The sequence below is a fragment of the Mastigoproctus giganteus genome, chromosome 12, assembly GCF_048544385.1.
Source record: "Mastigoproctus giganteus isolate SK-2022 chromosome 12, ASM4854438v1, whole genome shotgun sequence".
Taxonomy (NCBI): domain Eukaryota; kingdom Metazoa; phylum Arthropoda; class Arachnida; order Uropygi; family Thelyphonidae; genus Mastigoproctus; species Mastigoproctus giganteus.
Window position 1 is genome coordinate 60,174,586 of NC_143586.1, and position 12,073 is coordinate 60,186,658.

At 35.2% G+C, this 12,073-nt stretch overlaps 1 protein-coding gene across 2 annotated transcripts in view; it reads right to left on the reverse strand.

The window, feature by feature from the left end:
- The window catches only part of LOC150077096 (papilin-like), a 724,323-nt gene that overhangs the window by 149,506 nt on the left and 562,744 nt on the right, over positions 1-12,073 (reverse strand). For both annotated transcript variants that reach the window (XM_090386252.1, XM_090386253.1), the window contains exon 27: positions 8,052-8,228. In XM_090386252.1, coding sequence (XP_090242378.1) covers positions 8,052-8,228 — 177 coding nt within the window. The remainder of the gene's footprint in view (positions 1-8,051; positions 8,229-12,073) is intronic.

The following is a 12,073-nucleotide window of genomic DNA, read 5'->3' on the forward strand; positions in this document are numbered from 1 at the left end:
TCATAAATGACATCGATGAAGGGATGACATTTATGTAAATACAATGAAAGGGAACTGTCCCATACTATCTTTTCCTGCTCCACACCAGAAAGTGTGTATGCATTCATTAAAGATATGTATGCGTTCGTGGCTTCTGTGTACATAATATTTCAAATGTATTCGCCATCCCTTGGCAATCCGCCCGATTCACAGATGTCATATAGTGCCTTAAACTGTCAAAGGCCGCTCTTCTGAAGTTAAAACCTGTGCCTTTACCTTTAACTACTGAAACATCTTACTTCATCTTCCAACTGACAACTGCATGATCATTTCCTGACAATGGTTCCTGTACTTTAAGCCTTGTGATATCATCTGATTCATTAGTAATGATGAGGTCAAGCATATTCTCACCCCAAGTACTTTCTTTAACATCCTTATAAAAATAATAATCTAGTTTATTTAAAAAAGATTTTCTCCATGGCGAGTTTCCCTCCCAAATATTCAAATCAATTTAGGGCAGAATAAAGTCCCATAATAAGACATTTAGACTTGCTTGTCCATTCCATATGTATGTAAAGATGCTTATCATATTCTTCACAATATTCGTTCCTGTAGATTACTCCCACTCTCACTGTTCCTTTGTTTCCAACTAACTCACACCATACAGATTCCATGCTGGCAGACAACTTCAGACTCAGCAAAGCTCTTTTTGTATTCAGGCTGCTTTTAATAATTAGCATGACCCCCCCTTTCACCCTTTCTCATTCATCAAGAGGAGTGTTTCCATTTACAATGGGTTTCCTCAGCCTACAAGTTATTTCTTGTTAGGAATTTTTCACGCCATAAAGTGCAGTTCAAGGTGTCTTGGTCGGTTAAGCCTCGGGCTGTCATGCACTCCCATACGCCATCCATCCATCCATCCATCCATCCATCCATCCATCCATCCATCCATCCATCCATGTCCTCCTAGGTCTTCCTCTTCTCCTTCTTCCAGGAGGTATCCATTCCAGGATAGTCTTTGGATATCTGTTTTCTTGCATCCATTTTACATGTTCATACCATGTTAGACGCTTTTCTCTGATGGTGTCAATAATAGTCTTTTTCACTTTCATTTTTTCCCTTATGTCTTCATTCCGTTTTCTGTCTCTTCTAGAAGTTCCTGTTGAGCGTCTCCAAAAATCCATTTCTGTGGAGAGAAATTTGTTTTCCGCTCCATACAATAGAAGACTTTAGTATAATAATAAGAGGAGTTTACCTCAATATAGTGTGTAGAACACTTCCGTATGATACCCTCCAGAAATTAAAACGGAAAAAATCGACAACTTACCGGTAAGTTGTCGATTTTTTCCGTTTTAATTTCTGGAGGGTATCATACGGAAGTGTTCTACGCACTATATTGAGGTAAACTCCTCTTATTATTATACTAATATTATTATCAACGTAGAACATATTGAGTAGTACAGCTCTGACTCATACTATCTAATAGAAGACTTTGTACAATCGTTTGAAATATAAGTTTCTTTGTTTTATGTAGGATATTTTTGCTCCACAGAACAGAGTTTAACATGCCGATAGCCTTTCTGCCATCTGTAATTCTCTTATTGATCTCTGCTTGGGATGATCCATCACTTTGTAAGATTGATCCCAAATATTTGAATTTATCGACTTGTTTGATTTTAAAACCTGCAATATTTAGAATGTGTCCTGGCCCTGAAGACAAAATTTCCGTCTTGCTAAAATTGATTTTTAGACCCCATTGTTTATATTCCTCAAACAACTGGCAACATGCATACTTTGCATCTTCTAAGTCTTGTGCTATCACCACCTGATCGTCTGCAAAAAGTAAATTGTGAATATAGGTGTTCTTATTAATTGGCAATCCCATGTTATTACATTTTTTTGACCTCTTTCAGAGGCAAATATTGATGGACAACTGATTGCCCTTTTGATTGGCATTTTTAAAGGATCTGTCGTACTGTTGAGATATGATCTATACATGACCTCCCAGCTGAAAAACCGCTTTGTTCTTTTTATACCTCGTTTTGGGATTCTAAATGGTTCCTGATCCATTTTCCAAGGATCTTTAACAGCGGGTTCAGGATGCATATTCCTCTGTAATTTGAACAGCTTTTTCAATCGTCCTTCTTATAAATCGATGTGATATATCCTGTTATCATTTCTTTCGGTATTTCTTCTCCTCTCAGTATACCTTCACCCTTTCTATCTTTCCTAAATGCATTATACATACAGTAGTGGAACTCTTCATCACCAGTTTCCAAGATTACACCACATGTGGCGCCACATTTCTGTTAGCCTGTTATATCAGCATTAGTTGTCTTAACCAGGAGTTCAAATTCAGCCATTTTAATAACAACACTCTTGAAATTACTGTAAGCACAATTGAGACTAAGTAGTCGTCTACTATTTACTACCCTGACACACCCCTTGAAGTTATATAGGTTTATATCCCAGGCTTTATCTTCCCCTCATTTGAAACATTGCTACCTCAGAACATCTTATCAACATCAGCTGTTGTGGCAACAAACAAGAATTCATGAGATGAGTGCAAGCATTACTTTGACTCATTTCATAAGATAAATGCAGATATAAATTACCATTTTCCACTCTAACTAGCAGTTTCCCTGAACCTTTAGGGTATCCTCAGTGATATTGGCAAAAATCCCTGCACGACCTTTGTTCAAATGAATACCATCTCTACAGAATAGATTCCTTCTATCTACAAATGCAGGCCACAATGATAAAAATTTCCCTCCCTAGAGCCTTGTAGATTTCCTCAAGTCTTGAGTTAATCCACAAGACTTTCAGCATATAATCCCTCCTATCATGTCTGGGCAAGATTGAAGACATACATACATTCTGACCTAACCCGCAGCATTTTTTCAGCATAGTTCTGTATTTATCCAACAATGGTCAGGTCTTGCATGTTTAATATCATTAGTCCCCACATGAATAATAATTCTCTCTACCTCCCTTAAAATCTGACAATCTGTTAGTAACATCATCAATTGTTGCTCCTGGCAAACACATTCTGGTTTTGGACCACCTAACTTTATTACAAAAAACGTTACCAGTTTCCTTGACAATAGAGACTTCCAATAAAACTAAATCACTTTCAACCAGAGCAGTCTGCACTTGACTATTCTCTTCTGGGACAAGATTTGGCAGTTCATCACTTGACAAGTCAGGAGATACCTGAGTCCCTGATGAGCTCCAGTTACATTTGTTTCTAGGGCAAGCACTCATTTCTTGTGTGACTCAAATTCTTCTCGTAACACACCAAGTGTAATTTGAGTTCAGCACACTCCTTACATCAGTTGCAAAGAAAAGAATCATCAGATGAGCTAGGTTTGTCTACTAGACCAGCTATAGATGGCATGTATTCTATACAAATGGTGAAGTTGTGACACACTGAAAATGCCCACAAGCATTTCCATTTGAGTCCATATATCCCGGGACTTTGTATTTTAAGTGGATCTTGTAGCAACCATAATTTAAGTAAAATTTCAATTTTAGAAAGATTATGAAATTTAAATTTACAAAATATTACAGAATTTATGTTAACAAAATATTACAGGATTTATGTTAACAAAATATTACAGGATTTATGTTAACAAAATATTACAGAATTTATGTTAACAAAATATTGCAGAAATTAAACTGCTGACAAAACTTAAATCACTAAATAAGTTAAATTTAAGCTACCCAATGAAAGTTACAAAATTCCTGCCAAAATATCGATAACAAAGGCTATCTGAATATTAAGCTGTAGCTTTCCAAATACCTATCTAAATACAAAAATAAACTAATCTACGTGACTATAGGAATTCAAACTATATATTAACTATAGTTTAGTATATTAAAATAAAAAAATTAAAAAAACTCAAAATTATTTCAAAAACTAACTTGCAATGAAAACAAAAAAAAAAAAAAAAAAAAAAGAAAAAGAAAACAAAACAAAAAAATTAATAAATGAAAGTTAAAAAATGAATGTAATAAAAAAAATAGTCATAAATAATTAGAAAAAAACAGGTAAACTTTATTTCAGGCTATAACATGGGTTTTAAAGATATCCCTAACACCCATGTTACATGAAGGTTGCACTGCATATATTGTTACATTCTGGCTGGCTGGGATATTGTATTGTATGCCAAAAGGACACACAGTGAGAAAACAGTGAAAAATCTGAAGTGAGAAAACAGTTCCTGTTTTCTCACTTCGGATTTTTGGGAAACAAAAGGCTGTGACTGTTCATTCTCACTTTGAAGTGTGACAATATTATGTTTGTTTTCATCGATCACAGTTACACTACTAGAAGTACTTTGCTTCTCGTTTTAAAGTTCCTTTTTTCAACCACAAATCTATAGTCACATATTTTAATAATAATATTTAAAAATACTGATAATTATCAAAAAAAATTAATACAAGGAAGTGAGTTTAGTTATGATATCGGTTCACTTCCATCTCTCCTTCAACCCATGTGCTCCAGGCAAAATTGCATATGAATGGTATATCAAGTCACCACATTGCTACTTTTTTGTAGGTGTCATTACCTCTACGCATACTTCTCTATGCAAAGCCTGCCAAAATAAAGTCTTTCATGGTCTATTTGATTATTAGTCTATGCCAGTAGATTAATAACTGAAATAAAATTGTTAAATATTATAATGATACAAAAGTGGTATATGCTACGAATATGCAAAATTTAGTTATTGTATTTTTTTAATTATTAATTACGATTTTTTGCGGAACACTTTTTTTTTTTTTTTTTTTTATGAAAACCCCAAACACGAAAGGTATCAAAACCTATAGTACTTAGTACCGTGCATGGGTTGAAGGAGAAGTATGGGGGGAGGGGGATGCTGGAAACTTTGCTCTAGAGACTAAACATGGGTTTCACCACTTCAAGCCTCCAATAAGCAAAGTGGTGGTATTTCACCGGTTGATGAAAGTCATCTACCACCTACAGAGTTCACATCTCACGGAACACTAGTGTTCCGCAGAACACAGTTTGAGAACCTCTGCTTTAGACATTTTAAATGTTAATTATTTATATGATTTTAATGTGTTGGTATTTCTTTGAGCTTTCAAAATCCTGTAATCTAGTTTTTGGTGAATATGGCTTACAATACCTAACCATTTCTTCTCCCCTGCTTCTAATATTTATGACACTGCACAGCCTTTCTTCTTGTTTGGATTTTCCCTGTTCATCACAAAATGAAGACAGACATTCAATCTGTCTTCTGCACCCATCTGAACTCTATAGTGCAAACAGTTTCACCATCATGAAAGTGAAACTGTTTTCAACTGAGACTTCTAAAAGCCAGAAAAAAATAACTTTCTCTGGCATTTCACTGATTTTAAATTGAACAAATAAACAGCAGAGTAATGGTCACCAGCACCCTTGAGGTGAAAATCAAGCGTGGTTATAAGTCAGTACTGGAATTCTCTTTAACTGAATTCTTCAGATAAGCATTCCTTTACATTAATTGTTTTCATTTATTCTCATGTTATCACCAAAAAATTGCCTTTAGTTCATTTGAATTCTGGGATGCAGAAAGTTCTAACAATTTCTTCTTCTTTAGAAAGACTGTTAATGGAATGGTGATGCCATGTCTAAATACTTCATTTCTAATACAGAGTATAAAGTACTCTGTGACTAAAATGAAGAAAAACAACTGCTGCCTGCTTTTAACAAAGGAATATAATTATTAGTCTAGTTTTTTGCATTGTTTATATGAGGTATAATATAGATGGCAGTACAATAATTACACCAGTGCAGAGGGAAAAATTTCATAATTGGCAATGTCAACAGTCAGAACTGCCAACACTGGTTGGGAAGTGGAATTTTTTAAATGTCATGGTTGACACAACATTACCCAAACAGTTGCAATAACTAAATAAATTGGCTACATTTTGAAATTTCTATGTTCAAATTCTTCAAGCCTGAATTTTGGGTTTAGGAGACGTCCATAACCTGATCATAACAGCAATAAAACTGTACCACACTAAAGAATGCTAATTATTTGAAAAATAACTGTTTTTCAATAACTAGAGTTCTTTAGTATGGTACAATTTTATCTCTGCTATGAATAGGCTATAATTCGACAGTTAAGATTCAGTTCTGTAAAATTTTCTGTTTATAAGTGTTAAACAGAAAATTTTGCAGAACTGAAACATAACTGCCAGTTACCACTTATGTAACCATCCCTGAAACCTATCCAATCATCTTGAAGGAGTTCTGCTGACACTGGTTATTAACCACTCTCCCTATCTTTGGAAAATTTTGACATCACACCATATAAACCTCCATTAATAAAGTCATTTAATAAAATCAGAAAGAGCAGCAGCCAAAGCACTGATCTCTGAGTATCCCTACTTCTAACCCTAGCCCATTTTGAAAAGTAAGCATTACTATTTTTGTATCCTATTGTGTAGTTATCCCATAATCCATCAAGGGATCCTATCTGTCCCAATACATTATAGCAATCTCTTGTGAAGGACTGAGTCAAATGCTTTACTAAAATCCAGTAGACAAAGCCAAAGTTATTTCCTGTATCCCCTAAATAAGTGACACTGGTAATAATTTATTAGTTGACTAAGGCGCATTTAGGGCTAGAGCCTCAAGCTGCGAACAAATTTAGACTATGTATATAAAGTGCTTAGCATCATAATACACAGCCATTTCTGTATAAACAGAAAATTTTTAAGGTGGCATCGTTTTAGGTTATATCTCATATTGTGAATACCTTCACAACGAGTTGCCATGATATTGCACTACTTCGAATAAGTAACGCTTCACCTAAGGAGAAGACTAGTGTTACTTATTCTCAGATAGGTACCACCACCCAGACAGCACTGTTTCAGGGCTATTTGGCCCTTCGTCAGTGAGTGGGTAGGTACCCAAGTGATGCAATGATGGCAAAAACAGTTATGAAGTATAACTCCACAATATGAGAGATGCCTGATGGTGTATGATGTATTTAGACTAAGGCGCATTTAAGGCTAGAGCCTCAAGCTGCGAACAAATTTAGACTATGTATATAAAGTGCTTAGCATCATAATACACAGCCATTTCTGTATAAACAGAAAATTTTTAAGGTGGCATCGTTTTAGGTTATATCTCATATTGTGAATACCTTCACAACGAGTTGCCATGATATTGCACTACTTCGAATAAGTAACGCTTCACCTAAGGAGAAGACTAGTGTTACTTATTCTCAGATAGGTACCACCACCCAGACAGCACTGTTTCAGGGCTATTTGGCCCTTCGTCAGTGAGTGGGTAGGTACCCAAGTGATGCAATGATGGCAAAAACAGTTATGAAGTATAACTCCATAACTGTTTTTGTGAAGACTCCATAACAGTTATGAAGTATAACTGTGGAGTTATACTTCATAACTGTTTTTGCCATCATTGCATCACTTGGGTACCTACCCACTCACTGACGAAGGGCCAAATAGCCCTGAAACAGTGCTGTCTGGGTGGTGGTACCTATCTGAGAATAAGTAACACTAGTCTTCTCCTTAGGTGAAGCGTTACTTATTCGAAGTAGTGCAATATCATGGCAACTCGTTGTGAAGGTATTCACAATATGAGATATAACCTAAAATGATGCCACCTTAAAAATTTTCTGTTTATACAGAAATGGCTGTGTATTATGATGCTAAGCACTTTATATACATAGTTTATTAGTTGACTTAAACAAGAATTTTCCTTTACAAAACTGTACTGTTTTCTCTTTCAAAAACTGTTTATGTCTAGATGACCCTGTAATTTTGAAACTGTCACAGTTTTTTTTTTTTTTTTTTTTTTGAAACTATTAAAAACATAACTCAGTGACCAGTGGGTTTATATTCCAACAGGTCAGTGAGGTATGAATGATTGCTTTAAGAATTTCACGATTGGCAAATTTTTGTGTTTATTGATATGAAGATTAAATACTTTGGTAAATCATTTGATAAAAGTTGGTCGATGTGCATATAAAAAGTAAATGAAATATGAGGAACATACATAAATAACAAAGCAGAAACTAACTTATATTCCTACTTACCTTTAGGTGCTTTTGTTATACAAAGTGCTTCACATTCCTTTTTACTTTCAAAGCGGTTGTTATTACCACTACAGCCACCATAAATGAAAGATTTGCATACATTATCAGAACTATCATAATACCACTGTGGATAGTAACCACCACAAGGTCCTGAATCCCTGGGCTGAGAACATATATCTATATATAAAAGTAGTTAAAAGTTAGATGTGTTGAAATTAACAATAAGAAATGTGCAATGGATAACTGTTTTTAATTAATTATGTAATTCCGTATACAATAAATTAAAATCAAGATGTCTACATGTTTATGCTTCTCGTGAATTAATTGCTAAGAAGACTACCCTCATATTTGAAACATTGCCATAGTGCTGGTATGCAAATTATCCACTTTGGCATGAGAAAGCAGAGATGAAAAATACCAATAAAGCCTCATAATTCAAATGGGTACACTCTAAATCCATTAATGAGGATCTACTGGAGAGCAACTCTGGTGCCAGCAGTCACAGTTCCAACTCTAATAGTGTACATTAAAGTTGTTGCAGTGAACAAGCTCACAGTTAGATTTAAATTCCAGACAGGTGGCCATTGTCTATTGGCTACTGCTAGGCCTGAGCACTTAAATAACATTTTTAAAAACAAAAGTAAAACAATCCTAAATGAAAGACTTTTACATGTATTGGAGCAGTGTGCCATTAACCTGACAGTAGTTGCTCATCCTGTTGTAACAAAAAGAGGTCATGCTACACCGAATAGGTGCGCAATTTTCTTCCCCCCCCCCCCCCCCCCCCCCCCCCCCCAGTTTTTTTTTTTTTTTTATTCTATGTGAAAGATACCAATGTATGACTTTTCACTAATGGATATTGTATGAAATTTTTATTTTTTTTTTAATGAAAAATTTGAAATTTAAAAAAATATTAGTATTACTATTAGTACTAATAGTAATACTAATATGTCTACATGATATATTAGTATTACTATACTAATATGTCATCTAGACATATTAGTATAGTAATATGTCTAGAAAGTGAGCTTATACAGCATCAGCCAAAAAAAAAAAAAAAAAAAAGGAGAAACCATCAACAGAAATTCCTACATCACCTATCCATCTCCTCTAATAGTTTATCAAGTTCTTCCTTGAATATATTCAAACTAACAACTTCCAAAACAAATGAAACAAACTTCCATCTGGTGTTGTGGAAGACTAGGGGAATTACAGATGCTAATTCAAAACAATGCTAATGGAAGTATCTATAGAAGAAGCATGCAGAAGAAACTGATATCTTTCTTTAATATTATTTATGATATGAACATCCATAAGAGAAAATGCAAAGACTTTCTAAGAGATTAATGATTAATTAACCTGGACGTCCCTTTTGAACAGTATTATCTGAGAGAGATTTTTGGGGACAGTATTCCATGGTAAGACAGATTTCTATTGTTCTCCCTAATCAGAATGAGTAATTGTTTAGAAGTAAAGTAATGCTGACAGCATAAAAGAAAACCCTCCAAGCAGAATGGGTAATATTTGATGTGCTTAGGCCAGGAGGGGTTAGAAGTCAGGACAATCCCTAACAGATATATGTGATTTTGTCTAGAAATGTGAGGGTCAGTAAAGATGAGCATAGAATCAGTAAAATATTTTTTTTAGGAATTATATTTCTTTTATTTCTATATAATTCTTTATAATTCTTTAGGAAAGTGGATGCAAGAAATTTATCAAATTCTAACAGGGAGCTAAATGATGTGATAATTGAGAGGAAAGTGGGAGAGACATAAAACTTCCTCATTCGCTCCTCAAAACATTTCCTCATTCATTTCGCAAATGTACATGGTTTCAGTTCTAATCTCAATGATGTTCATTTCCACTAACATTCTGCCAAACCTCACATACTTTTTCTGATAGAATCCCAGTTATCGGTTGATTCAACCACTGCTCATCTCAGTTGTCCAAATTATTTGCTATATGATTCCTTTCACTTTAGGTGGTACTTGTGCATATATTTGTTTTGATATTCCCTGTCAGACACTTAGTACTTTGGAATCTCTTCTGGCTTAATATCTCTCTACTGCATTCTGTAAAATTCATCTATTGCTTCTATTGTTCTCCCAACTCCCTAATCACTGGAAATCCTTGACCTCCTCTCTTGGCTTTCTCTAGTCTGACTTTCCTGACAGTGAGATAATTTTCCTTGGTGATTTTAATGTTCACAACTCCAGCAGGCTACCTTTTCTAGTCACACAGTTTAGCTGGTTGAGATACTGAGGCTTTTGCAATTATTAATGAGCTCGCTTTTTTTTTTTTTTTGGCTAATGCTATATAAGCTCATACACTTGCTTTCTTGCATCACATCCTCCATTACTACCTACCAGAATACCATACAACCCTAACAATGCAGCCAATATGCTTGATCTTTTTCTCACAAACAACCCCTCTAAGTACAGGGTCAAGGTGCATGGTTCTCTAGGCACCTCAGATCACAACTTGGTGTGGTTGTTGTTGTTGGTATAGGGCTTAACGACACAAGAGCTACTGTGGCCAAATTGTGTCTGAACTTGGTGTGGTCTCTTCTCCGATGGAGTCTCTCTATCTCATGGCCATTCTCAACCTCATGTTGTTTGGCATTAAAAGAATGCAAAATGGGATGATCTGCGGGATTTCTTTTCTTCTTTTCGTTTTGGATAAACGCATTCTTGATGTTCGTTTCAGATTTAACCATGAGATACAGGGATGACTGATTTTTTCTGAAACCAAATTGGTTATCAGAGAGTATATTTTTCGAATCAAGATATCATGTCGGTTGGCAGTGTATCATTTTTTCTAGGGTTTTACTCAAGCAGCTGGTAATAGAAATAGGTCTATAGTGAGGGATAGGGTGATCTTTCCCTGGTTTGGGAATTGCCAGTACGTTAACGATTTATACTAGTAAACCTTTTTATACTGTCTTTCACTGAAGGCTTCTATACAAACTGGAAGAAGTTACGGTAAGATCCTACACTAGAGGAGTGATGCCAGCAAATGGGGAATGAATGTTCAATGAAAATACGATTGTAGAAGGTCAGCAGCAAGGACAATGATTTGTTATCTGTGTTTAAACATTATATAATATATAACATTATATAATATACACTGTAGGGGCCAGCAGCACTGTTCTATGAGGTATATATATAGCTTCTTGAAGTTCAAGCATAGTAAGTAGCTGATTATACGGTAAAGAAGATATGACTTTGAAGTTCAATTGAGAACAGTGGTCTCCGACAGTTTTTAAATTCTGTACAGTGGGATAAACTGACGATGTTACCAACAGTAAATTCTAAGTGAAGCATTCAAGGTATTAATCGTGGATGCTACTAAAAGTTTCATACCTATTAAGAAATATTGTTCAAGGTTTAGGCCTAAATGGTTATCAAATGAACTGAGACTCGTAACAGAGAAGAAAAATGCATGGGATGCATATAAATTATATAGCGACTCAGAAGCCTATGGCAGATATAAGCTAGTCTGTAATCAGGTCACAAAGGAGGTTAGGCAGGCGAAGGCAGATTACGAGAAATCCTTGGCAAAAGATGCTAAGAAAAACAGCAAGGATTTCTTTACTTATATAAACTCTAAAAGGAAGGGGATGAATCTGATTGGTCCACTTGACATTGATGGTTCGACTGTTGATGATCCTGCTCAGATAGCACACAAACTGAATGAGTATTTTGCATCTACATTCACACATGAGGAATTATTAAGGTTTGAAAATGGCAGAAGGTTATCAAATTATAGCAGGATACTTAATGATTTTGTAATAACTGAAAGCAAAGTGGAGGAGAAATTGTTGAAGTTAAACATAAGAAAAGCACCTGGGATGGATGGGATCTATCCAGTTATATTAAAGGAGGCGGCAAAGCAACTAAGCAAACCCTTAGCCATAATTATAAGAGCATCCTTGGACTCAGGGGAGGTTCCCACGGACTGGAGATGTGCAAATGTATCCCCAATTCACAAAGGGGGATCGACGGGTGACGCGAGTAATTATA